This window comes from Carcharodon carcharias, chromosome 11 (genome assembly GCF_017639515.1).
Source record: "Carcharodon carcharias isolate sCarCar2 chromosome 11, sCarCar2.pri, whole genome shotgun sequence".
NCBI classification, from domain to species: domain Eukaryota; kingdom Metazoa; phylum Chordata; class Chondrichthyes; order Lamniformes; family Lamnidae; genus Carcharodon; species Carcharodon carcharias.
Genome location: NC_054477.1, coordinates 68,896,742 through 68,922,332, shown reverse-complemented (window position 1 = coordinate 68,922,332; position 25,591 = coordinate 68,896,742). Strand labels below are relative to the sequence as shown.

The 25,591-nt window shown below is 41.0% G+C and overlaps 1 protein-coding gene across 12 annotated transcripts in view; it reads left to right on the top strand.

Moving 5' to 3' along the window:
- Positions 1–25,591, top strand: part of LOC121284075 (LIM and senescent cell antigen-like-containing domain protein 1) — a 166,695-nt gene that overhangs the window by 101,400 nt on the left and 39,704 nt on the right. For 8 of the 12 annotated variants that reach the window (XM_041199114.1, XM_041199112.1, XM_041199115.1 and 5 more), the window contains 2 exons: positions 17,962–18,121; positions 24,443–24,509. In XM_041199114.1, coding sequence (XP_041055048.1) covers positions 17,962–18,121; positions 24,443–24,509 — 227 coding nt within the window. Of the gene's footprint in view, positions 1–10,010; positions 10,371–11,370; positions 11,482–15,540; positions 15,673–17,961; positions 18,122–24,442; positions 24,510–25,591 lie in introns of those variants that run through there. The other 4 variants (XM_041199107.1, XM_041199106.1, XM_041199110.1 and 1 more) reach the window with 4 other exon arrangements.

The following is a 25,591-nucleotide window of genomic DNA, read 5'->3' as shown; positions in this document are numbered from 1 at the left end:
TGATCCCTGTAGAGACCATTAATGTTTCTAGAGAAATTCGAACACCTACTGATTAAATGAAAAATCACATCAGAAGATTTCACGTTTTTAAACAAAAACCAAACTTTCTTATTTAAATATAAATATATATATATATAGATATGAAGAAAGCAAGCACTAATAACTTAGCACTATAGTTTATAACTATGTCTTATAACTGCGTATGCTATGAATCCAGTTTTACATTTACTTGCCCCCATCCCCCTCCAAAGAGTTCACATCTAATGAAATCTTGAAGATTCATTCACATTTCCTGGGACCAACCAAAAGTGTCACAGCTCTCAGGAATTCATCGATTCTCCTCTGCCTTCCTGCTATCCTCTGCGGTATGAGCTTCCTCAGGGTCCCTTCCATTAAAATATAGCTAAGCCACCCTCGCCACTCCTTAAGCACTTCATGATTGTGGACACTCCAGTTCAAGTGTGGACTTCACTGCACTCTTACTTAGTGTCTCCACCTACTTCCATTATTTTTAAGTGTACATTGTTTTATCTCTACCTTTTAGCCTATTTCAATCCCTTCCCCCACCTCACCCCCACGAGGGCCATCTGTACCTTGCTCGTCCTGCTTTCAACCCTTAATTAACACAAACCTTTAGATAATATCACCACCTTCAACACCTCTTTGTCCTCTTATCTGTGACATCTTTTGGTTATCTCCACCTATCACTGGCCCTCTATCCAGCTCTTCTTGTCCCCCCACCCCCTTAAACCAGCTTATATTTCACCTCTCTTCTATTTTTACTTAGTTCTGTTGAAGGGCTCGAAACGTTAACTGTGCTCCTATCCGCAGATGCTGCCAGACCTGCTGAGTTTTTCCAGGTATTTTTGTTTTTGTTTTGGATGTCCAGCATCCGAAGTTTTTTGCTTTCATCAGAAATAACCTCTATTGATGGCAATCTTACTCCTGGTCTACAGCTATCTTTCAGCTCTTTCTTCTTCTGCTTGCTGAACTCGGGGCTTACCATAAGATAAAGGAGCAGAAATTAGGCCATTCGGCCCATCGAGTCTGCTCCACCATTCAATCATGGCTGATAAGTTTCTCAACCCCATTCTCCCGCCTTCTCCCCGTAACCTTTGATCCCCTTACCAATCAAGAACCTAGCTATCTCAGTCTTAAATACACTCAATGACCTGGCCTCCACAGCCTTCTGTGACAATGAATTCCATAGATTCACCACTCTCTGGCTAAAGAAGTTTCTCCTCATCTCTGTTCTAAAAAGTCTTCCCTTTACTCTGAGGCTGTGCCCTCGGGTCCTAGTTTCTCCTACTAATGGAAACATCTTCTCCACGTCCACTCTATCCAGGCCTTTCAGTATTCTGTAAGTTTCAATCAGATCCCCCCTCATCCTTCTAAACGCCACCCAGAGTCCTCAAATGTTCCTCATATGTTAAGCCTTTCATTCCTGGGATCATTCTCGTGAACCTCCTCTGGACCCTCTCCAGGGCCAGCACATCCTTCCTGAGATACGGGGCCCAAGATTGCTCTCAATATTCTAAATGTGGTCTGACCAGAGCCTTATAAAGCCTCAACAGCACATCCCTGCTTTTATATTCTAGTCCTCTTGAAATAAATGCTAACATTGCATTTGCCTTCCTAACTACCGCGTCAACCTGCAAGTTAACCTTAAGAGAATTCTGGACTAGGACTCCCAAGTCCCTTTGGACTCCAGATTTCTGAATTCTCTCCCCATTTAGAAAATAGTCTATGCCTCTATTCTTCCTACCAAAGTGTATGACATCACACTTCCCCACATTGTATTCCATCTGCCACTTCTTTGCCCATTCTTCTAACCTGTCCAAATCCTTCTGCAGCCTCCCCGCCTCCTCAATACTACCTGTCCCTCCACCTATCTTTGTATCATCTGCAGACTTAGCCAGGATGCCCTCAGTTCCTTCATTTAGATTATTAATGTATAAAGTGAAAAGTTGTGGTCCCAACACTGACCCCTGCGGAACTCCACTAGTCACCGGCCGCAGTCCTGAGAAGGACCCCCTTATCTCCCCACTCTGCTTCCTGCCAGACAGCCAATCTTCTATCCATGCTAGTACCTTGCCTCTAACACCATGGGCTCTTATCTTACTGATAAGCCTCCTGTGCGGCACCTTGTCAAAGGCCTTCTGGAAGTCCAAGTAGATAACACCCGTTGGCTCTCCTTTGTCTAAGCTACTTGGTACCTCAAAGAATTCTAACAGATTTGTCAGGCATGACCTCCCCTTGATGAAACCATGCTGACTTTGCCCTATTTTACCATGCGCTTCCAAGTATTCTGAAATCTCATCCTTAATAATGGACTCTTAAAATCTTACCAACGACTGAGGTCAGGCTAATCGGCCTGTAATTTCACGTCATTTGCCTCACTCCCTTTTTAAACAAGGTGGTTACATTAGCGATTTTCCTCTGGGACCCTCCTCGACTCGAGTGATTCCTGAAAGATCACCACTAACGCCTCCACTATCTCTTCAGCTATCTCCTTCAGAACTCTGGGGTGTAATCCATTTGGTCCAGGTGATTTATCCATCTTCAGACCTTTCAGTTTTCCTTGCACCTTCTTCTTGGTAATGGCCACCATACTCGCCTCTGGCCCCCCGATTCTCTTGAACTTTGGGGATGTCACTCGTGTCTTCCACTGTGAAGACTGACGCAAAGTACCTATTCAGTTCCTCCGCTATTTCTTTGTTCCCCACTACTACTTCTCCAGCGTCATTTTCCAGCGGTCCAATGTCCATTTTTGCATCTTTCTTACCCTTTATATATCTAAAGAAAGCTCTTGCAATCTTCTTTTATATTACTGGCTAGTTTACCCTCATATTTAATCTTCTCCCTCCTTATTTCTTTTTTAGTTGTCCTCTGTTGGTCTTTGTAGGCTTCCCAATCCCCTGGTTTCCCACTGCTCTTCGCCGCATTGTATGCTTTCTCTTTAGCTTTTATGCTGTCCCTGACTTCCCTTGTCAGCCATGGTTGCCTCGTCCTCCCTTTAGTATGCTTCTTCCTAGGGATGAACTTTTGCTGTGTCTCCCAAATTACTCCCAGAAACTCCTGCCATTGCTGTTCCACTGTCTTTCCTGCTTGGCTCATCTCCCAGTCAATTCTGGCCATCTCCTCCCTCATGCCTCTGTAGTTGCCTTTATTCAACTGTAATACCGTTACATCTGATTCCAGCTTTTTCCTCTCAAATTGCAGGGTAAATTCTATCATGTTATGATCACTTCCTCCTAAGGGTTCCTTCACCTTAAGCTCCCTTATCAAATTTGCCTCATTACACATCACTAAATCTAGAATTGCCTGTTCCCTAGTGGGCTCCACCACAAGCTGCTCCAAAAAGCCATCTCGTAGACATTCCACAAATTCCTTTTCTTGGGATCCACTACCAACCTGATTTTCTCAGTCTATCTGCATATTGAAATCCCCCATGATCACTGTAACCTTGCTTTTCTTACACACGCCTTTTCTATCTCCTGGTGTATCTTGTGCCCCACATCCTGACTACTGTTCAGAGGCCTGTACATAACTCCCATTATGGTTTTTTTACCTTTGCGGTTCCTCAACTCTACCCGCACAGATTCTACATCATCTGACCCTACGTTGTTTCTTGCTATCGATTTAATTTCATTTCTCACTAACAAAGCAACCCCACCCCCTCTGCCAACCTGCCTATCTTTTCGATAGGATGTATATCCTTGGATATTTAGCTCCCAGTCCTGATCCCCTTGCAGCCATGTCTCCGTAATGCCCACCACATCATACCTGCAATTTCAATCTGTGCCACAAGCTCATTTACCTTATTTCGTGTACTGCGTGCATTCAGATATAACACCTTTAGTCCTGTATTTCCCGTCCCCTTTCTCATTGTTGTCCCTTTATCTGATGTGCTTGAAGTTAGATTCCTAGCCCTTTCCAAACATGCTGTCCTATTTTGTGTTCTGGAAACTTTAATAGCCTCTCCTGGGCTCTCCTTTTCAGTTTTTTCATAATTTTCCATGAAGTTGAATCCCCCCCCTCCGCCCCCACATGCTAACCTGCTGCTTTGTTTCCCATTAGTCATACATCTTGGAGTTTTACCCTTCCCTTCCTTACACCCACCAACTTGGGTGTTTTCAGCTCCAACCGCAAAGTCCTTCTGGAAAAATCCCACAGACAACTTCCCAGCATTCCAACCAAGGCTCCACCCTGAGTTGCTCATCTCTATGGCAACAGAGGTGAGTTGAGATATCCAATAGATATTTACATTAATTAACCTTTTGGTTTCAAAACCAAATCTCTTGACTCTCAGGTTGCATGAATAATTCAACCTTTGAATGAAGTAAGGGCTATTCTTCTCAGCCTTAATGTCTGCAGTTCCCCAGCTAAATGAAGGCTACCTGCTGTTTATGGCTTCCACCCTCCTAACTCTCACCTCATAAGCAGACATGGAACCCTTTGAACAGCAACTACTTAAGGTGAAAAAAAACCAGAACTACCTGGAAAAACTTAGCAGGTCTGGCAGCATCGGCGAAGAAGAGCAAAGTTGACGTTTTGAATCCTCATGTCAGGACTGGAAACATCAACTTTGCTCTTCTCCGCCGATGCTGCCAGACCTGCTGAGTTTTTCCAGGTATTTCTGTTTTTGTTTTGGATTTCCAGCATCCGCAGTTTTTTGTTTTTATCACTACTTAAGGTGTTCTGGCAATTTCTAAAACCCAGCATTTTAATTACCTTACCCTTACAACTTTAAACTTCCCAAAACTAAAAATTACTCTAAAATATTAATATGAACCATGGACTAGATGATTATGACAAGTGCCATAACCTATAAGGCTATGGACCAAGAGTTGGAAAGTGCGTTATGGCTACATCATACTAATTTAATTATTACTACTAAACAGCCTCACTAACCTTGAAAGAGTAATTTTATATTGCTGAATGTCAGGTTTCTCCATTAATATAAATAAATTCCACTTCTTTAAAGTAATTCTTTAAAAGTTTGATATTTTAGCTTTTACTGTATGTCTCTGTATTTATTTTTTTAAATAAAGGTAAAGGGATTCAGTGGGTTTGTGTTTGTGAGAATAGTGATTGGCTCTTTACCCTTCTTGATGTTGTCACTTTTCCTGGACACCTGGAGATCTCCTTGACTTCACACCAACGACAATGTTGGGAAAACGGCACAGAAAATTGAGAGATATTTGTAGACAGCTTTTTCAGGGTCAGCAATGAGTGTGTTGCTTCACTGCTGAGCTCCAAACCCAACCATGTGGGACTACCTGGCTTGAGTTGCAAGTGCATGTAAGTCAAAAGTTCCCCTTCCCAGAGAATTTATGTAAACGTGCTACAAGATGGATATGTAAAGCAATCAGAAGCTGCAGCAAACCTCCAAACTGAGTGCCATTCCTGCATTGACCTCTTAAAATCAGAATATTCATTGTAAATTTCATCATTGGAAATGCAATCTAGTGTTTGATCAGGCAGGTTTGCAAACTCTGGCTGGACTCGACCTTGTTGGGGGTTGATCATGTTACACCAATTACTGCAAATATTGTTGCCGCCTTTCAAAAGTCACTTTGCTTTTGCTTGCAAATTCTTTCTGTTTGATATACATAAACAGAGCAATAGAAAGGTTGGGGTGGGAACCAAGTACACAAGGAAAGAACGAACCATGATTATGAAATTGATTATGCACATAACAGGAGGTGGTTGCCAGGTTCCCATTCCAGCCTCTTCTAATTTAGCTAACATGTTTAAAAACGCATTCTCTTCATCCCGTATATCTTTTATTTCTTAATCTCTCTTTACATGTAATTGTCTTATGCCATTCTAAATTCTGATGATCATCTTCACTTTTCTATCCAATTTACTTTATTTTTTGTGTGTGCTTGCTGCACCACCCCCCCCCCCCCCCCCCCCACTCCTTTCAATAGCACCATTTTTAAAAAAAATCCATCCCAAGTTTGGAGTCTAAGTGGCTCAGTTGATCACGATCTTGCCTCTGAACCGGAAGGCTGTGGTTTTGAGGCCAACTTCAAGTTGTCTTGACCACGGAAGGATCGTTCACCCAACTCATATTTGCGGAGCAGGCTTGGGTCAAATGGCCTACTCCTCCCATTTCTTATGATCTTACAGATAATCATAGTGAACCTGTAAAAGGCACAAGATAGATAGGTATTTACCCTTTGGACCAGCTCCATTATACGTGTAATGCACAGATTTTTTTTCTACTTTCTGGAAGTTGCAAACACTCCCAGCTGAGGTCCTTGAAATCCTTATCAAAATCTTTCAGCCTCCACTCCAGTCCATCCTCCCACTCTTCATTCCAGAGCAGCTCTTTCGTCACCAATTCTTGTGCCTTAACTTTTCCTGGCTTATGCACATCCAGTAGTTCCCTCCAATACCAGTGTAGCTTCACTGGAAGTGCGGCAAGTGGCTGGTGTGCAAGAGCTCTTGGCTACAAGCAAACCTTCTGGGATATGTATATGTGTGAGCTGTGCACACAACAAGCTTTTCTTGCAGGTTTCCCACAGTAGCTCCTCGCAGATGGATAGTTGGTTTAGAGAGGCTTCCGGGTAAGCTGAAAGGGGTGACTGGACGAGTAGCTCAATTTTCTACTTATGGATAGCTTTCCAACATTAGAGAAAGTCCTAAGATACTGCACATTTTTGATAGAGAAATGGTGGTAATCAAACTTTAATCAGCATACTGTTGTCATGTGCAGTTTTTTGAACACAACAGTCCAGGCAATTGTTATGGCAGCGCGTAAGTCAGGGGTTCCCAAAATGTGTATTGTGTCTCCCACTGGGGTCGTGGGTGAATCATTTGGGATTGAGAGCCCCAAGACTGTCAATCAGAGGCTCTGGCCAGATAGCCCTAGGATCGGCGCCATTACATGCACACGCAGAAGTCTTAGCTCTGAGGCCCCATTGGAGCATTCAAAACAATTGTGGACAAAATCATCGGGACCTGCTCCAACAACAATTGCTACTCCACCCCCTTGCTTTATAGCTTCCCCCCTCCCTTGATTTGCTGCCATGCTATATGTAACATTGATTAGAGGTTCTTAAATTGTTGTTCTTGAACGATTAATTACGATTGAAATTACGAATTATAGTATGACTGAATGCGGGGATTGGCATATGCAAGTAGAGAACATAGATGAATAGTTAACCTTCACAAAACATATATACTGCAAGGAAGTAAAGGCCCAGCTCTGGTAAAGTATGCGCCGTTGAATCACTACCTATGTCTAAGGTGGTTGAATCAGATGTTTTTTATTTATTGTATTAAGATGGCTATTTTGTCATGTATGTATGTGTGCATGCATAAGTATATGGATCTGTGTGTCTTGCATTATCTCTAACTGTATGCATGTACATAACTTTGCAAGACATAATTAACTATAATTTTTATGAAATACCATTGAACTAGTTGAGGAATTAATACCTATATAGAAGATGTTACAAGTACACTTATTGCCCTTAGGAATGAAATAACTTAAATTTATACAGCATGCCTTTCACAAAGTTTGTTTACTTCTGAGAGGGAGACAGGCCTCCATGTAAAGTTTCATTTGAACGACAGCATCTGTGATATTACAGCACTGCTTTAGTAAGCACCAGTACGATCTGTTGTGCAATGAAACTAATAATGTTAGGGAGGAGGGAAACTACTAATTCATAATGTATATTTCACTATAATTAGTTCATCGCAGATAGATTACTATTGTCTATTGTATGCCCATGGCTTTTGCAAAGAGTCCGAATTGATAAACAGAACTTCACAGTAACCAATCCTTGGATTAGTATTGTACAGTAATTCTATTCTGGTTAAGACTATAATGACGCTATATCTGTAAATATCCTCATTAAATCAGATCAGTAGGCAGAGTATTTCCAAATTAAACCATTTCAAGCAGCTGTTGTCTTCAAACACCTAGTTTGGAAATGTGACTACCATGTGTGCCTATTTGTGGAATTGGAGAATATATTCAGAAGGCACCACTGCTAATGTGGTTTACTGTGTAAAAGTCCTCCTCTAGTAGAGTTTATAAATGTGTGTAAAGCCAATATTTGGAGGCCAAATAATAGCTTTTTTAACTTTATGCTATGTTGGTGATTAAAGGGAGCTGTGTTTACCTGCAAAACTTTTCTTCATATCAAAAGAGATTACATTAAATTTGTAATGTAGATATGGCTTTTTATAATTTCATTTACATTTTATTATTACAGAATTGTTATGGTACAGAAGGAGGCCATTCAGCCCACTGTGTCTGCACCGGCTCACGAATGAGCATCATGATTTAGTGCTCCTGCCTTTTTCCTGTAATCCTGCCCATTGTTTCTATTCAAATAATCACCTAATGCCCTCTTGAATCCCTCGATTGAATCTGCCTCCAACACACTATCAGGCAGTGTGTTCCAGACCCAAACCACTCGCTGTGTTAAAAAGATTTTTCTTGCATTGCATTTGCTTCTTTTGCAAATCACTTTAAATCTGTGCCCTATTATCATTATTGTTGTCTGATAACATTTTAATTAGCTATCCAGTTTTGTTAAATCACCAAGCTCCCTGTGTAAAAATTATGTTCATTTCTTGCTAGAGTCAAATTTATTTACGTCCTTAATTTTCTACAGATTTTTGAATTATTTTATCTCCTTTATATCAATCCCAAATTAACATTTCAGCCTTGTTGATGAATAGTTCAGCGAAGATGAAACAAAATCTCTCCACTTTGGAGAATGGAATACAACATGGCCGGAATTTTCCAGCCGCTTGTGCTGGTGGGATCTTCTGGTCCTGCTGATGTGAATGGAGATTTCAAAGGCTTGCTGGTCCTGTCGTGGGGGGTGGGGGTGGGTGGGGGAGGTTAGTGTTAGGAAATTTCCGGCCTGTGACTTTGAAGGTAGATCGGTCTGTATTTTGTGGTCTGAGGCGAAGCAAGAGTGCTTTCCAATGACCTCAGAGGGAGTTGCCCACAAAGACCTAGCAATCTCTAAGGCATGGATTTCCTCTTTCTTGACATCAGTTTGAATCCTCCACCAAGACAAGGGGATGTCTTGCCATGCAGCGGTGGTGTTGTCACCAAGCAGATAATGAGTCAATCACGTCAAAGTATTCACAACATCAAACAAGAACGTTAAAAGCATTTAATATCCTTGACTTTTCATTAAAATTTTCAGATAATGAAATAAATGATTATTGGATTACGATGGAAGTTAAAGTAAACAAACTTTGGGCAAAAGGGAAAAGAAAATGTTTTTTTATTATTATGGGGAAGTTTTGACATTCCACAAATATAAAATTAGCTTCTGAGGGCCAGTAAGAGCATTTAGCAATAAGTCTGAAGTTAGTGGACCGTTAAAAATCCACCCACCCCTCATTCAACAAGGTGTACATTTTCACAGTTTTTTTACAGCAAGATTAACTGTCAAAGTTTTTGTCAAATCATGATTGAAATGGAGTTTGCACCCTGTGGAGTAGCATAGACCCACTGACAGCTACTTCTGGATTTCTGCATTATTCTGCACATAGCAGACCCTGGAAGTTGCTGTCAGTTACAGTGGAATACTCACCATTATTATCATGGAAAAATCCAGGCCATTATTTCTGTGAATATATATATCTTCAGAAAATACTTCTGTATATGTTGTGTGCAATTAGAGAAAAAAGTGTAGTCATATTTTATTCGCTGCACTTTGAGTAAGTTAAAATTAGAGCTATTTTTGTACTGAAATGCTGCCTTAGTTATCAAAGGGATGATGAATATTGATGATGACAAAAACGATAGTTTTTCTACATTTTTGTGGATTAAGAATTCATTTGTAAGATCTTCTGAATGACTAGTGAATGTATGTAATAATCATTTTTTCGTAAAATTTCTAAAACAGCTATACCAGACTTAGCAGTGCAACTTCACATCTATGCTATGAAATCCCATGAATCACATCAATGGCATTCTGACCTTGGCAGAACTCTTAATTTGAAGCTGTAACATATCCCCAGAAGGTTATGCTGACTCTCCTCTCTCTCAGAGTTGGAAATGTTTACACAGCTTCGGAAGAACGTGTTACAGTAATTATCAGGCAACTTTTTGTAAATTGCACAGCACATTGTGTTTGTTCAGATTGTCTTCAGCATCGGAGAGTGTTAGCTTTTGGACCGTTTTAACAGTGTACAATGGATCCTGAAGGAAAAACATTGACCTATATAATTCCAGGGGCAGAAGTAGTCCTCCACACTACCATCAATGGTGGCCCAGAAACTGTTGAAAGCAATGAAAATCAGAAAGCTGTGGCTAAATTACAGAGAAGACGAAGTGATATAAAAATATATAAGGAGTTCTGTGATTTTTACGCCAGATTGTAAGTTGTTTTCCTCATTTATAGCTTTTGATGTCCCGTTATCTTTTGCTGTGTTTTTGCATTGATGAATTTTTTTGATGGCTGCTCTTCAATACAACATTGTATTGAAATTTTTATGCAACCTGGCAAACTCTCATATCACATCAGCAATAAGCTTGATAATTGAGTGCAGTAACACAAGGTTCGCACTGGAGCACGCTATCAATTGTTCTGTATATGCTGCTGTATTTGCTATAAACATTACAATTCAGATATGGCTGTTCGAATTGTCTTGAAATGAACACTGCCATAATTAATAAGAGACTAGAGACATCTGAAAATAATTTAATCAAATAAACTAAAGTTCTTGGCCTGGGTAATAGTCTGCTGTGTTTGGGAGCCTTTTGAGACTCTTGCAACTTTGAGGAAGTGCAGGGATTTGGTTAAGTGGTTGGAATTTTGGATCTCTTCCACCGTGTACTGCTGATTCTTCTAATATTGTTGCTATGCTGATATCTGATTAATACAAAACCAAAGCAATGTCTGTGTGATACTTTGTCACAACTCACTGGGGCTAGTGTGCAGTAATATCAAGCCCCACTGTTCCCTGAGCTGCGACAAATGTGAAAGGTTTGATCAAACCACCAGATTGCCCCAATTCTACCTAACTGTTTAATTTAGGCTAACAGAATACAAGCACCAGATTTGTAAACTTAATAAGTAAATAACTGTTTATTAAACAAATTGTCTTTAACTAGTGGCAAAACAAAGAAATATGAGCTGCTAACTTCTAACACTATAACTTAAACTCTACCCCCTTAAATACACACACACACACACACACACACACACACACACACACACACACACGATGGATTTTAAGGGTGGGATAAAAAAAATTCCCTTCAGTTCTTGTTGATGACATGCGGTGGTCTTTCAGCACTTTCAGTATTTAGTTCACTGGTTGAGAACACACTTTTTTGTGTCTCTAACAGTGGTTTTCCCCTTTTCCTTTTTACAGGGCTTTCGTCAGAGAGGGCAGGTTACAGAGATATGAGGAAAAGAGATTTTAGATGTTTTCTCTTTGTCTGCCAGGAGCTTTCTTCTGCCTTGCTACCACACAAAAACCCTGGTCAGTAGCCAATTTAAAATGCTATTGTTGGGCAGCTCCCATGGTCCAGGACTCCTTTCTGGCACCATCCTGTCTTTCATGGCATTCTCTGTTCCGGGTCTGCAACATTGTATTTATCTCTCATCCTGTTCCAGTGTACATGTCCTTTAAACTGCAGCCATTGTAATTCCAATTCACAGTCTACAGGAAATAAAAAGTTAAGTTCTTTACAACATCCAATAGAAATTAAAAGATATGTTCCTTACATGCCTCCATCCTTTAAGCAAATGAAATGTCATTTTAAAAATGCATTTTGTCACACAAGACTTACTTTCATTCATCCTTCCACCCCTTTATACAATCTTCAGCGTTTCTTACCCCTTTAACTTATTTTAATATTTTACACCTGGACTATGCATCTGTGATCACATTATCTTTACTGGAAATGTGAACAACCTTTACATTGAATGATTGAAACAATAGACTCCACCTGAACAGTTTTGCATTTTGAGTTTTAAACTTTTCAATGAATGCCAGTGGATTATGGTCAGTGTAGATTATTGTTTCTTAGTTATCATGTCGGACATAAACTTTAAAGTGTTGAAGAGTTAACAACAATGCTAGAGTTTCTTTTTCTACTGTAGAGTACTTCCTTGGATATGAGAACACAGTGTCTAACTGTCTAGTATTTCCATATTGGCTAGTTGAATTGTAGGACGCTCGCTTTGAGCACTGTCTATTTCTCCTTTCTACCTTGCCCTTACTGCCTCTGTCATCCTCCATTACTCCTACCACCTGGCACACTTGCTCTGTCTTGTCATCTTCTCTGTGGTGATATTGCTTATGTTTATGTGACATAACCGTGTCTTCTTCCTACGCTCAAGAGTATCTATCAGATAAGTCACTTTACTAACTCTCCTGACTATCGTATAGGGGCCACTGAATTTCGCTTTCAGGGGTTCACCCTGCAAAGGTAATGATACCAATATTTCATCTGTTTGGAACATTCTAGTTGTATCATGTTGGCCTGCCCATTCTTTTGTTTTGGCTTAGGAAATTTTTAAGTATTCTCGTGTTACTTTACATGCTCCTGTGAGTCTTTCTAGAAACTTGGAAATGTGATCCAACATAGAGGATTCACCTTTCTACCTTAAGAACTTTTCCTTAATCACATTTAATGGACCTCTTATTTCATGACCATAGATCAATTTGAATGGATTAAATCCAGTAGATTCATTCGGAGAATCATTGGTAGCAAATAGTAAAAAACCTAATCCTTTGTCCCAATTGTTTTTGGGTATTCATGGCAATAGGTCTTAATCATCTAAAACTCCCTGTGTCTGTGGGCGGTATGCGGTAGACTTTATTTGTTTGATACCCAAATTGCTGATTATGTCCTGGAAAATTTTAGCCATGAAATTAGAACCTTGGTCAGATTTTATTTCAATTGTAGGCCATAATGAATGAAAAACTGAGTTAACTTTTCCACTACCACCTTAGTTGTAATTGTCCTTTAAGGAATAGCTTCTGGAAATCGGGCTGTCATATCCATGATTGTAAGAATATACTGATGTCCTGCTTTTGTTTTGGGTAATGGTACTGCACAATCTAGTAATACCCGACCGAATGTTTCTGCAAAAACTGGGATGGGTATTAAAGGTGCTGATTTGATTGAATGTTGAGATTTACCTACTATCTGACATGAATGACACATTTTACAAAATTGCACTACATCCTTATGAAGCCTTGGCTAGGTAAAATGCTTGTTTATTGATGCTTGGGTTTTCCGTATTCCTACATGTCCTGCCATAGGGATTTTGTGTGCTACTTGCAATATCGCCTTACAGTATTTGGGTGATACCACCATCTGATGAACACCCGCCCATTCCTCATCTGCAGGCCTGTGAGGATGTCCCACTTCCTCATCAGAAATCCGTTTTTAATGTAATAGTACTCTGGAACTCCTCCTGCTCAGATTCAGTGTAAGCTGACTGTGCTAACTTGTTTGACTCTGGATCTGCTTTCTGAGCCTCAATTAATGAAGACCTGCCAAACCCTTCCTTTGAGTTATCCTCAACCTTAAAAAAAAAATTCGGCTACTCTAACATCTGCTCATGATGTTACTTTGACTTCTGGTGATGGACTTTGTTTAGCCATTGCTCTGGTCACCACACGATGGAAAAATACCGGGAACTTGTTCTTGTAACCGCTCTGTATCTTTAGCCTCTCTCAGACTTTCCGTAATTATGGGCGAAGCTATAACCTTCACTCCTACCAAATCCCCATTCCCCAGGAGTAAATCAACTCCAATGGGTAATTTCTTGACCATTCCTGCAACCACCAATCCAGGCAACAAATCACGCTCCAATTGCATTTTGTACAATGGAACTGTGATATACTCTCCATTTATCCCATTTACCAATGCTCTGGCTTTCGTTGAACTCTCTGGAGGGAAAACTAGGTCCTTTTCCAGCAAAAGAGTTTGAGTAGCTCCTGTGTCCCTTAATATAGTATGGGTTTAGCTGCATCAGTTGATGAAAAAGGGGTTATCTTTCCTTTGGACAAAAACCTTCTATGTCTCTCATCCACCTTATTCACTTCACCTGCATTCACATCAGTGGTTACCTCCGAACCCTTATTTGTAGCTAAAGCTACAATTTGATCTGTGGCATTTTCTTTGAGTTCCCTTTTCGGACTCTCTCTTATGAACTCCAATAAGTCCCATGGGCTTCCTTTGCAACTTCCAACATTCTGAACGAATGTGTCCCACTTTATTACAGTGGAAACACTTAAGCCTTCGAGTTTCACCTCCACCTTCAGTACCTTCCTTCCTGATATGGGGAGGAGATCTCAAGGTATTCCCAGCTATCCATTCCTGACCCAGGCTACTTGCCATCCTTTCACACTCCTCCTTTCTATCCTTTTCAAATTTATGTGGGTGATAGAAAATAGGTTTAGTTTTATGGATCAGCTCATAATCATCAGCCACTACTGCTGTCTGTCTAGCAGCGCAACCCTTTGGTCTTCACCACGAGTTTCTTATTACAGAAGGTAAGGAGTTTTTAACTTCCAAGAGAATGGTCTCTCTCAGAACTTCATCGGTGGTTTCAACTCCTAATGCTCGTATCCACCTGTCAAAACTACTTTGCCTAATCCTTTCAAATTCAATGTTAGTTTGCCCAGTCTGTTTCCTTAAATATCAAAACTTCTGTATGCTTCAGGGACCAACTCATATGCACTCAAAATGGCCTTTTTCACCACATCATAATCCCTAGAAACCTCCTGTGACAGTGAAGCATAAATTTCCCTGTGCTCCACCTGTCAATTTGTTGTGCTTGGGCAATGTCCATTTTTCCTTTTGCCAGTTCATCTGTTTAGCTATCTTCTCAAATGAAATAAAGAATGCTTCACCATCCCTTTTCTCAAACCTAGGAAGAACATGTACAAATTTAAACATCTCCCCACTGTGTTCTGATCTGGAAATAAGTCCTGCCTCATCTGCTGCTGCCTATTTTTTAACCGCCAGCATTCTAAGCTGGAATTCTCTCTCATTTTTTCTCTTTCCTCCTTTTCTAACTTTGCCATTTATAACTCCCTTTGAAATGCTCTCTCTTTCCTTTTTATTTCTCTACCCTTTCTGCCTGTTTCCTTTGCAATGCCCTTTCTCTTTCCTTTTCTTTCTCTTCTGCCTCTAGTTCCATTTTTTTTATTTGCAACTGAATTTGAGCCCTTTCCAATGAACCAGTCCTTGGAGAACTCGGTCTCTTGGGTATTCCTTCCAATTTCAAATGTTGTGCCGTCTGTTCGATTATCTCTGCCTTCCCAGCTTTGGCAGACAACCCTACACTTAGTTTACATGCCAATTCGATTAAACTGGCTTCTGGGATCCCTTGTAAAATTATCAGGGACATCTCTCCTGCTTGCAGGAAAGCTTTAGCAGTTTCCATTGCCATCTTATTTTTGACAGTACAAACCTGGTGTTTCCTTTTAGCTTTTATTACCTACTAAATCTACACCCAAATCGTTGTTGTCTTTTGTTCCAGAATAGCCCAGACGAGCCCCCAAACCTTGTCACAACTCACTGGAGATAGTGTGCTATAATATCAAGCCCCACTGTTCCCTGAGCCGCAACAAATGTGAAAAGTTTGATCAAACCACCAGATTCTCAATTCTACCTACCTTTAATTTAGGCTAACAGAATACAAGCACCAGGTTTGTAAACTTAATAAGTAAATAACTGTTTATTGAACAAATTGTCTTTAACTAGTGGCAAAACAAAGAAATATGAACTGCTAACTTCTAACACTATAACTTAAACTCTACATCCATCTTAAATCCCTGTGTGTGCGCGTGCGCATACACACACGTACATGACACACACGCACACACAAAACATGGATTTTAAGGGTGGGATAAAACAGTTCAACAGCACCAATCTGGAGTACAGGATTCGATGGGTTGATTTTGATCAATGTCTTCCAAATTCCTTTCAGTTCTTGTTGATGACATGAAGTTGTCTTCCAGCACTTTCAGTATTTAGTTCACTGGTTGAGTACTTGCTTTTCAGCGTCTCTTAACAGTGGTTTTCCCCTTTTCCTTTTTACAGGGGTTTCATCAGAGAGAGAGCAAGTTTTAGAGATATGAGGAAAAGAGATTTAGATGTTTTCTCTTTGCAGGCCAGGAGCTTTCTGCTTCATTGCTACCACACAAAAACCCTGGTTACCTGGTCAGGAACAAATTAAAATGCTGTTGTCAGGCAGCTCCCTTGGCCCAGGACTCTTTTTTGACACCACCCTGTCTTTCATGGCATACTCTTCTATATTGTATATATCTCTCATCCTGTTCCAGTGGACATGTCCTTTAAACTGCAGCAGTTGTAATTCTAGTCCACAGTCAAACGTAAAATAAAGAGTTAAGTTCTTTACAACATCCAACAGAAATAAAAAGATATGTTCCTTACATACTTGAGTTTACATGTATTTTCAGTACTGCTCTGAACTAGAGTTGTGACTTTATTGTATTGAGAATGGCAACAATTTGTTTATGTGGCACCTTCAATGTAAAAAAAACTTAGTGCTGCCCGGAGGGGTATAAAGGAGCAAATGGCTGCAAATTAGAAAGGAAGAAGTAAGGAAAAGGTGACTGAAGAGTGTATTTTGAGAGCATTTTTGATGAAGGAGTGAGAGGTGTTAGATAAATTCCTACAAGTAGGACTCTGGCAGCTGGAGGCTCTATTTCCAGAAGCAGGACAAAGCATAATGAAATCCATGCACAGCTTTAATAGATTTCATTCATTCTAAACAATAAAAATTGACATACTTCTTCACTTCATCCATTTACCTTATCGCCTCAGTCACATTTTCATCAATTTTGATGGGTATTTTTCCCTCAAGATACTGGAGGAGAATTTTATTTTTACTGCCTGGTTTTGCGCATTTCCTGGCAAACTGCAGGAAAGAAAATTTGACAGGGAGGATCGCACACTGGAAGTACAACAGATCCGATTTTCCTTGCATTAAAATGAATGGAAAGAAAATCCGGTGAGTTCTATAAGGTGCTATCCTCCCTACTGTGTTATCCTTCTTGTGCTCTGCCCAAGTGTAACTAAATGTCCTGATGATAAAGGCCAAAAATGACCTCAGTGCCTTTCGGAAAAAGTCATCTGCAAGGGCTTCCATGGCAGAATCTGTAGAACGTCTTCATTTCTTCCCTCCTGTGTTTACTTTCCCATTATACTGTTATTTCTATCATGTATGGCTGTATTTAAAAAAAAAAATGAAATATCCATCTCATTCCGGACATCACATGCAATTCACATGTGATTTATTGGTTGTTTTATACCATCTTATATCAAAGTGCACAAAAGAAAGACTCTTAATTATTTTATTATTTTTTTCTTGAATTTTCAAGTGACAGATAAGCAGTCCTCCCTCAGAGGGAAGCCAAACATTTGCCAATTTGCTAAACTCCAGTGACAACGATTAGCCTCTAATTCACCTGAAAACCTATTTAGACTAATAGCCCAAATGGTGAGAGCTTGGCCAGTGATCTTATCCATGTTAGGAGTTAAATATTAGAGCCATACTCAAAACCTCAACCTACATGTAAACAATGTTACAGGAGATCAGATGTTTTGTGTTTATTAGATTTTGATCTAATAATTTGCATCATGGAGCTTTAGGAATTGATTCTTTAGATGCAGGGCTATGTCCAGAATTTATGCCTGCTCACCAATTCATCAATTGTGTTAAACCACCAATGCAGTATGCTACTGCAACATTAAAGGCAATTCCTTTAAAAATGTATAAATTCCTGGATCCTGGCTTGTTTCTGAGGGGAGGGGTGAAATGAAGGAATAACTTAAATACGAACGTAGGTCATTCAGATTCAATTCTAAACCTATTTGAAAATCACATGCTTGACAAGTTAATGCATATCAGCATAGTGGTGCACTATGTCAGTCAGACTCTTAATGTGTATTATCTTGTTCTTTTATTGCAGCAACATGGCAAATGCTCTGGCTAATGCCATGTGCGAGCGATGCAAAAGTGGCTTTGCACCTGCTGAGAGAATTGTGAACAGTAATGGAGAGCTGTATCATGAACAGTGTTTTGTCTGCGCTCAATGCTTCCAACAATTCCCAGAAGGGCTCTTCTATGAGGTGAGTTGACACGTGGGACAGCTGCACAGTCCATTAAATCTTTGATAAATGAGTTTCTCAATGCTGAAGATTATTTCTTGCTTCATAACCATGTTTGCAGTTGATGACTTGGCTCTAATGGTTTCCCCATTTTTTGAGACTCAGCAAAGCTATCTCAGCAGCTCAAAAAAGCTCTATAAACCTGCATTTCTGTTTGCATTCCTTTGAACTGGCACTGATACAATAATATTGAGTGGTGAAGCCTAAGAAGCTTAGAGAAAAATATTATTTGGAGGAGATAAATTGTATGGTTGGTATCAGAACATGTATGCACATATGGCAAGGGCTACGATTTTTGTCAAAGAAAATATTTGGGGAAAATTCTGGATTAATCACGGTAAAAGCATCAAAATACAAGGAAGTGACAAAAATCAAAAAAGACACATTTGGGGTGTCCAAGCTACTTTTCATTTGTTATATATTTCCTCTTCCCCTGACCTCTGTTCCTTTAAAAGTCTTTCCTTCTTTCCCTTTTACTTTTGACTCTCTTGCCTCACCCCACCCCCTTCGGCATTCTTACTATCTTACCTGCAGAGTTCACGGTGGGCTAGGGAGGGCGCAGGCTGCTAAAGGCAGTCAATGAATAAACCTATCGGAGGAAGTGGAGATTGGTGTCAAAGACAAGAAAAATAACTCTCATTATTTCTCCAAACACAACAACTTTGTATTTATATAGCATCTTTAACATACTAAAATATCCCAGAATGCTTCCCAGGAACATTATCGTGGGGAGGCGATGGCATTGTGGTATTGTCGCTGGACTAGTAATCCAGAGAACCAGGGTAATGTTCTGGGGATCGTGTTCAAATCCACCATCGCAAATGTTGGACCTTAAATCTAATAAAAATCTGGAATTAAAAGTCTGATAATGACCATGAAACCACTGTTGATTGTCGTAAAAACTCATCTGGTTCACTAATACTCTTTAAGGAAGGAAATCTGTCTGGCCTACATGTGACTTCAGAACCACAGCAATGTGGTTGACTCTTAAATGCCCTCTAAAATGGCCGAGCAAGCCACTCTGCTAATACAAACCACTACAAAGTCAGATAAAAGGAATGAGCCTGGCATCGACCTAGGCACCGGAAACGACAACGACAATCACAGCCCTGTTGACCCTGCAAAGTCCTCCTTACTATCACCTGAGGGCTAGTGCCAAAATTGGGAGAGCTGTCTCACAGACTAGTCACGCAACATCCTGACATAGTCATCCTCACAGAATCATACATAATGCCCCAGACACCACTATCACCATCCCTGAGTATGTCCTGTCCCACTGGCAGGACAGACCCAGCAGAAGTGGCGGCACAGTGGTATACAGTCGGGAAGGAGTTGCCCTGGGGGTCGTCAACATTGACTCCGGACCCATGAAGTTTCGTGGCTTCAGATCAGACATGGGCAAGGAAACCTCCTGTTGATTACCACGTACTGCCCTTCCTCGGCTGATGAATCGGTTCTCCTTCATGTTGAACATGACTTGGAGAAAGCACTGAAGGTGGCAAGGGTGCAGAATGTACTCTGACTGAGAAACTTCAATGTCCATCACCTGGAGTAGCTGGATAGCACCACTACTGACCGAGCTGGCTGAGTCCTAAATGACATAGTTTCTAGATTGGGTCTGTGGCAGGAGGTGAGGGAATCAACAAGAGGGAAAAACATAGTTGACCTCGTCCTCACCAACCTGCCTGCCGCAGATGCATCTGTCCGTGACAGTGTCAGTAGGAGTGACCACCGCATAGTCATTGTGGAGACGAAATCCAGCCTCCACATTGAGGATACCCTCCATCATGTTGTGTGGCACTACCACCGTGCTAAATGGGTTAGATTTCGAACAGATCTAGCAACCCAAGACTGGGAATCCATGAGGCGCTGTGGGCCATCAGCCTCAGCAGAATTGTACTCAAACACAATCTGTAACCTCATGGCCTGGCATATCCCCTACTCTACCATTACCATCAAGCCAGGGGATCAACCCTGGTTCAATCAAGACTGCAGGAGGGCATGCCAGGAGCAGCACCAGGCATACCTAAAAATGAAATGTCAACCTGGTGAAGCTATAAAACAGGACAACTTGCATGCCAAACAGCATGAGCAGCAAGCGATAGACAGGGCTAAGCAATCACACAACCAACAGATCATATCTAAGCTCTGCAGTCTTGCCACATCCAGCTGTGAATGGTGGAGGACAATTAAACAACTCACTGGAGGAGGAGGCTGCACACATATCCCCAACCTCAATGATAGAGGATCTCAGCACATCAGTGCGAAAGATAAGGCTGAAGCATTTGCTACAATCTTCAGCCAGAAGTGCCGAGTGAATGATTCTTCTTGGCCTCCTCCAGAGGTCTCCAGCATCACAGATGCCAGTCTCTAGCCAATTCCATTCACTCCACGTGATATCAAGAAATGGCTGAAGGCACTGGATATTGCAAAAGCTTTGGGCCCTGACAATTTTCCAGCAATAGTGCTGAAGACTTGTGCTCCAGAACTTGCCGCGCCCCTAGCCAAATTGTTCCAGTACAGCTACAACACAGGCATCTACCCGGCTATGTGGAAAATTGCCCAGGTGTGTCCGATACACAAAAAGCAGGACAAATCCAACCTGGCCAACTGCCGCCCCATCAGTCCACTCTCGATCATCAGTCAGTTAATGGAAGGGGTCATCAACAGTGCTGTCAAGCAGTACTTGCTTAGCAATAACCTGCTGACTAATGCTCAGTTTGGGTTCCGCCAGAGCCAGTCAGCTCCTGACCTCATTACAGTCTTGTTTGAAACATGGACAAAAGAGCTGAACTCGTGAGGTGAGAGTGACTGCCCTTGACATCAAGGCAGCATTTGACAGAGTGGCATCAAGGAGCCCTAGCAAAGGAATTAATGGGAATCAGGGGAAAAACTCTCTGCTGGTTGGAGTCATATCTAGCACAAAGGAAGGTGGTTGTGGTTGTTGCAGGTCAGTCATCTCAGCTCCAGGTCATCACTGCAGGAGTTCCTCAGGGTAGTGTCCTCGGCCCAACCATTTTCAGCTGCTTCATCAATGACCTTCCTTCCATCATAAGGTCAGAGATGGGAATGTTCGCTGAAGATTGGACAATGTTCAGCACCATTTACGACTTCTCAAATACTGATGCAGTCCATGTCCAAATGCAGCAAGACCTGGACAATATCCAGGCTTGTGCTGACAAGTGGCAAGTAACATTCGCGCCATACAAGTGTCAGGCAATGACCATCTCCAACAAGAGGGAATCCAACCATCGCCCCTTGATGTTCAATGGCATTACTGTCACTGAATCCCCCACTAGCAACATCCTGTGGGTTACCATTAACCAGAAACTGAACTGGACTAGCCACATAAATACTGTGGCTACAAGAGCAGGTCAGAGGCAACGAGTAACTCACCTCCTGACTCCCCAATGCCTATCCTCCATCTACAAGGCACAAGTCAGGCATGTGGATGGAATACTCCCCACTTGCCTGAATGAGTCCAGTTCCCACAGCATTCAAGAAGCTTGACATTGTCCAGGACAAATCGGCCCGCTTGATTGGCACCACGTCCACAAGCATTCACTCCCTCCACCACCGACACACTGTAGCAGCAGTATGTACCATTTACAAGATGCACTTCAGGAATTCACAAAGGCTCCTTCGACGGCACCTTTCAAACCCACGACCGCTACCATCTAGAAGGACAAGGGCATCAGATAAATGGAAACATCACCACCTGGAGGTTCCCCTCCAAGTCACTCACCACCCTGACTTGGAAATATATTGCCGTTCCTCACTGTCGCTGGGTCAAAATCCTGGAACACCCTGCCTAACAGCACTGTGGTGTACCTACACCACATGGACTGCAGCAGTTCAAGAAGGCAGCTCACCACCACCTTCTCAATGACAACTAGGGTTGGGCAATAAATGCTGGCCCAGCCAGTGAACCCCACATCCTATGAATGAATTAAAAAAAAATTGACACCAGACTACTCTCACCTAATGCCTTGAAATTGTTTCTAAAGTGTTGTACCTGGAATTGAACACAGCATTCCAGCTGAGACCAAACAAGTGTCTTATAAAGATATAGAATAACCAACTTGCTTTTTTTATTTTATGCCTCCATTGTTAAAGCCAAGGATCCTTTTGGCTTTTTTTAACAGCCATCTCAAGTTGTCGTGTCACCTTCAAAGATTTGTGTACTAAAATGCCCAGACCTTTGTTCCTGCACCTCCTTTAAAATTGTGTCATTTAATTTATCTTGCCTCCCCTCATTAGTCTTGCCAAAATACATCACATCGCAAGTATCTGCCCATTTCACTGGTCTGCCTATGTCCTCCTGAAACCTGTTACCATGTTCATCATTGTTTATTGCATTTTCTAAAGGTTTGTGTAAGTTTGCAACTTACACTATACCTAAGTCCATGTCATTAATATATTTTGAAAACAGCAGTGCTCTGAATACATTCCCTTGGGGAATGCCACTGTATACTTCCATCCCATCTGATTTAAATTCAATAAAGATCTGGAATTAAAGTCTAATGGTGACCATCAAACCATTGTTGATTGTTATGGAAACCCATTTCGATCACCAAAAACTGTAGGGAAGGAAATCTACTCTCCTTACCTGGTCTGGCCTACATGTGACTCCAGACCCACAGCAATGTTGGTGACTATAAAAATGCCCTCTGAACAAGGGCAGTTAGGGTTGGGCAATACATGCTGTCCTAACCAGCGACGGCCACATCCTATGAACGAATAAAACAAAGCAACCATTTGCCGTTACTTTCTGTTCTCTGTACCTTAGCCAGTTTCATATTCACAGTGCTACTGCCCTTTCAATCCCAAAATTTTAATCTTACTAACGTGTATTTCTGTGCTACTTTATTGAATATTTCTTGAAAATCCATATACACAACACCAACTTCAACGCTCTCATCAGTCTTTTCCAGTAATTCACAAAAGGGGTCAATCAAGTTTGCCAAAAATAATTTGAGCTTACTAACATTTATTCGAACCTGGATTCCCAGAGTATTACCCTGGGTCTCTGGAATACAATTCTAGTGACAATACCACTTGCCTGGATGAGTACAGCTCCTACAATACTCAAGCTTAACACCATCCAGGTGTCACTTTCTAATTCCCCAAAGTCTGTCCACCATCTACAAGGCACAAGTCAGGAGTGTGATGGAATATGCTCCACTTGAGGGTAGCTCCAACAGCACAAGAAACTTGACACCATCCCCGACAAAGCAGTCCACTTGATTGGCACCCATCCACCAGGTTAAACATTCACTTTGTCCAACTCCGATGCACAGTGGCAGCAGTGTTTACCATATACAAGATGCACCACAGCAACTCACGAAACACCTTCAACAGCACCTTCCAAACCCGCAACCTAAAAGGACAAGGACAGCAGGCAGATGGGAACACCACAATCTGCAAGTTCCCCTCCAACCACGCACCATCCTAGCCTAGAACTGTATTGCCGTTCCTCCACTGTCACTGAATCAAAATCCTGGAATTCTCTTCGAAACAGCACTGTAGGTGTACGTACGATAGACAAACTGCAACATTCTCATGGGCAGTTAGGGATGGGCAATAAATGCTGACCTTGTCAGCATTGCCAACACCCCATAGAAGAATTTAAAAAAAAAAACTACATGTGTACTTACTAGTTCAGAAAAGGGTTTTGGTGCCATTTTATGACTTTTAGTGTCAGCTGTGGCTCAGTGGGTAGCACTCTTGCCTCAGAGTTGGAAGGTTGTGGGATCAAGAGCCACTCCAGGACTTGAGCACAACAATCTTTGCTGAAGCTCCAGTGCTGTGCTGTCAAATCAGACATTACACGGAGGCCTACCTGCTCTTGCAGATCCTGTGGCCACTGTTTTGAAGAAGAGCAGGGTAGTTATCCCTGGAGTCCGGACCATTATTTTTCCCTCAATTAGCATCACAAAAACAGGTTACCTGGTCGTTATTGCATTATTGTCTGTAGGATATTGCTGTTTGCAAGTTGGCTGTTGCATTTCTCTCATTACATCAGTGACTACACTTTGAAAGTACTTCATTGACTGTAAAGCACTTTGGGACATCTGGTGTCCATAAAAGGCACTATATAATTGGAAACCTTTTTGTTTTTTTCTTCCAATGTTTTCTCATAAACTTGCCACCTGTGTCAGTAAAACAATCAGACTAACGTTTTTTTTTTCAAATTACTAAATGTGCTTTTAAAATTAGTAAATTGACACAATGCTATGGTGTAAAATAATTAGTTAAGGGTCATTGCTTTTTTTCTTGCAGTTTGAAGGGCGAAAATACTGTGAGCATGATTTTCAGATGCTTTTTGCCCCCTGTTGTCATCAATGTGGTGAGTGTTCAACATTAACAAAACAAATCGTATACTTTTGTCCAAGAATGAACTCTTTTTTTAATTCTCATTTTTTGTAGTTCTAACTCTTAAGTTGCTTGCTCACTTGCTCTCTCTTACTTTAATCCTCGCTTTATTACAATATCTGTTATATTTCCGTTACATTACATTACTGATCTTTAGCTTGTAGCTGCAGTGTAATCTTCAATCAGCAACACTGAGCTAATGTGGCTGTAGATTTTTAACTTTTGAAAGTGCTTTCATTTTCTCAACATTCACCTCAGAAAAATGTGCACAAAAGATCTGAGAGACTGCTTGGGTATTTTTTTAAACCTAGTGCTACAACAATGAAAATCTTTTACTTCTATTAGACTTACAAATTCCTTTTACTACCAGTAACATTGCCTGAGGGGCTATAAATGCAGGTCCGCACATCCAGTTATTTTAAATATACAGCAGCTAAAGTTGGATCAGTTATCTACATAGTGGGGGATATAGTTGTACATTAGCACATCTCCATATGTGTTCACCACTAGATACTGGGTTTAATATATTAATTGTTCAAATAGCTAGGCTTTTCAATTCAAAGCCTTTGCACAAAAGAATATATGAGGTTTGTTCCTCAAATATTGTCTGTCTACTTAGAATGAACTGTCAACCAAACTAGTAATCACATAAGGTTAATTTGTTGATGTCTATTGTTATAACATGCCATCATAGGACCGAGAAACATGTAATTGAAATCCTTTGACACAGATCAAATCAGTTAGAGGTTATGGAATGGTAGAATTGATTGGACAGCTGTGTCCGAGATCCATGAGGAGGTAAAGATGCAATTTGGCTTTAGTCCTTTTGATAGCTCTGCAGCAAGTAGCCCTCATACAGGTCGTGTTTAACTACATAAAAGTGCATCTATTTTCAGTGTTCTGGGATGAATACCTGGTTTTAATGTAGAGCACAATCCTGTTTATACTGTACTGAATATTGTTCGTCCAGTTTTACCATATAAATTATCATTAACAATAGTACCCCAGCCACATCTTCCATTGAAAAATTATATGTAAACTCGCCTTCCATATGGA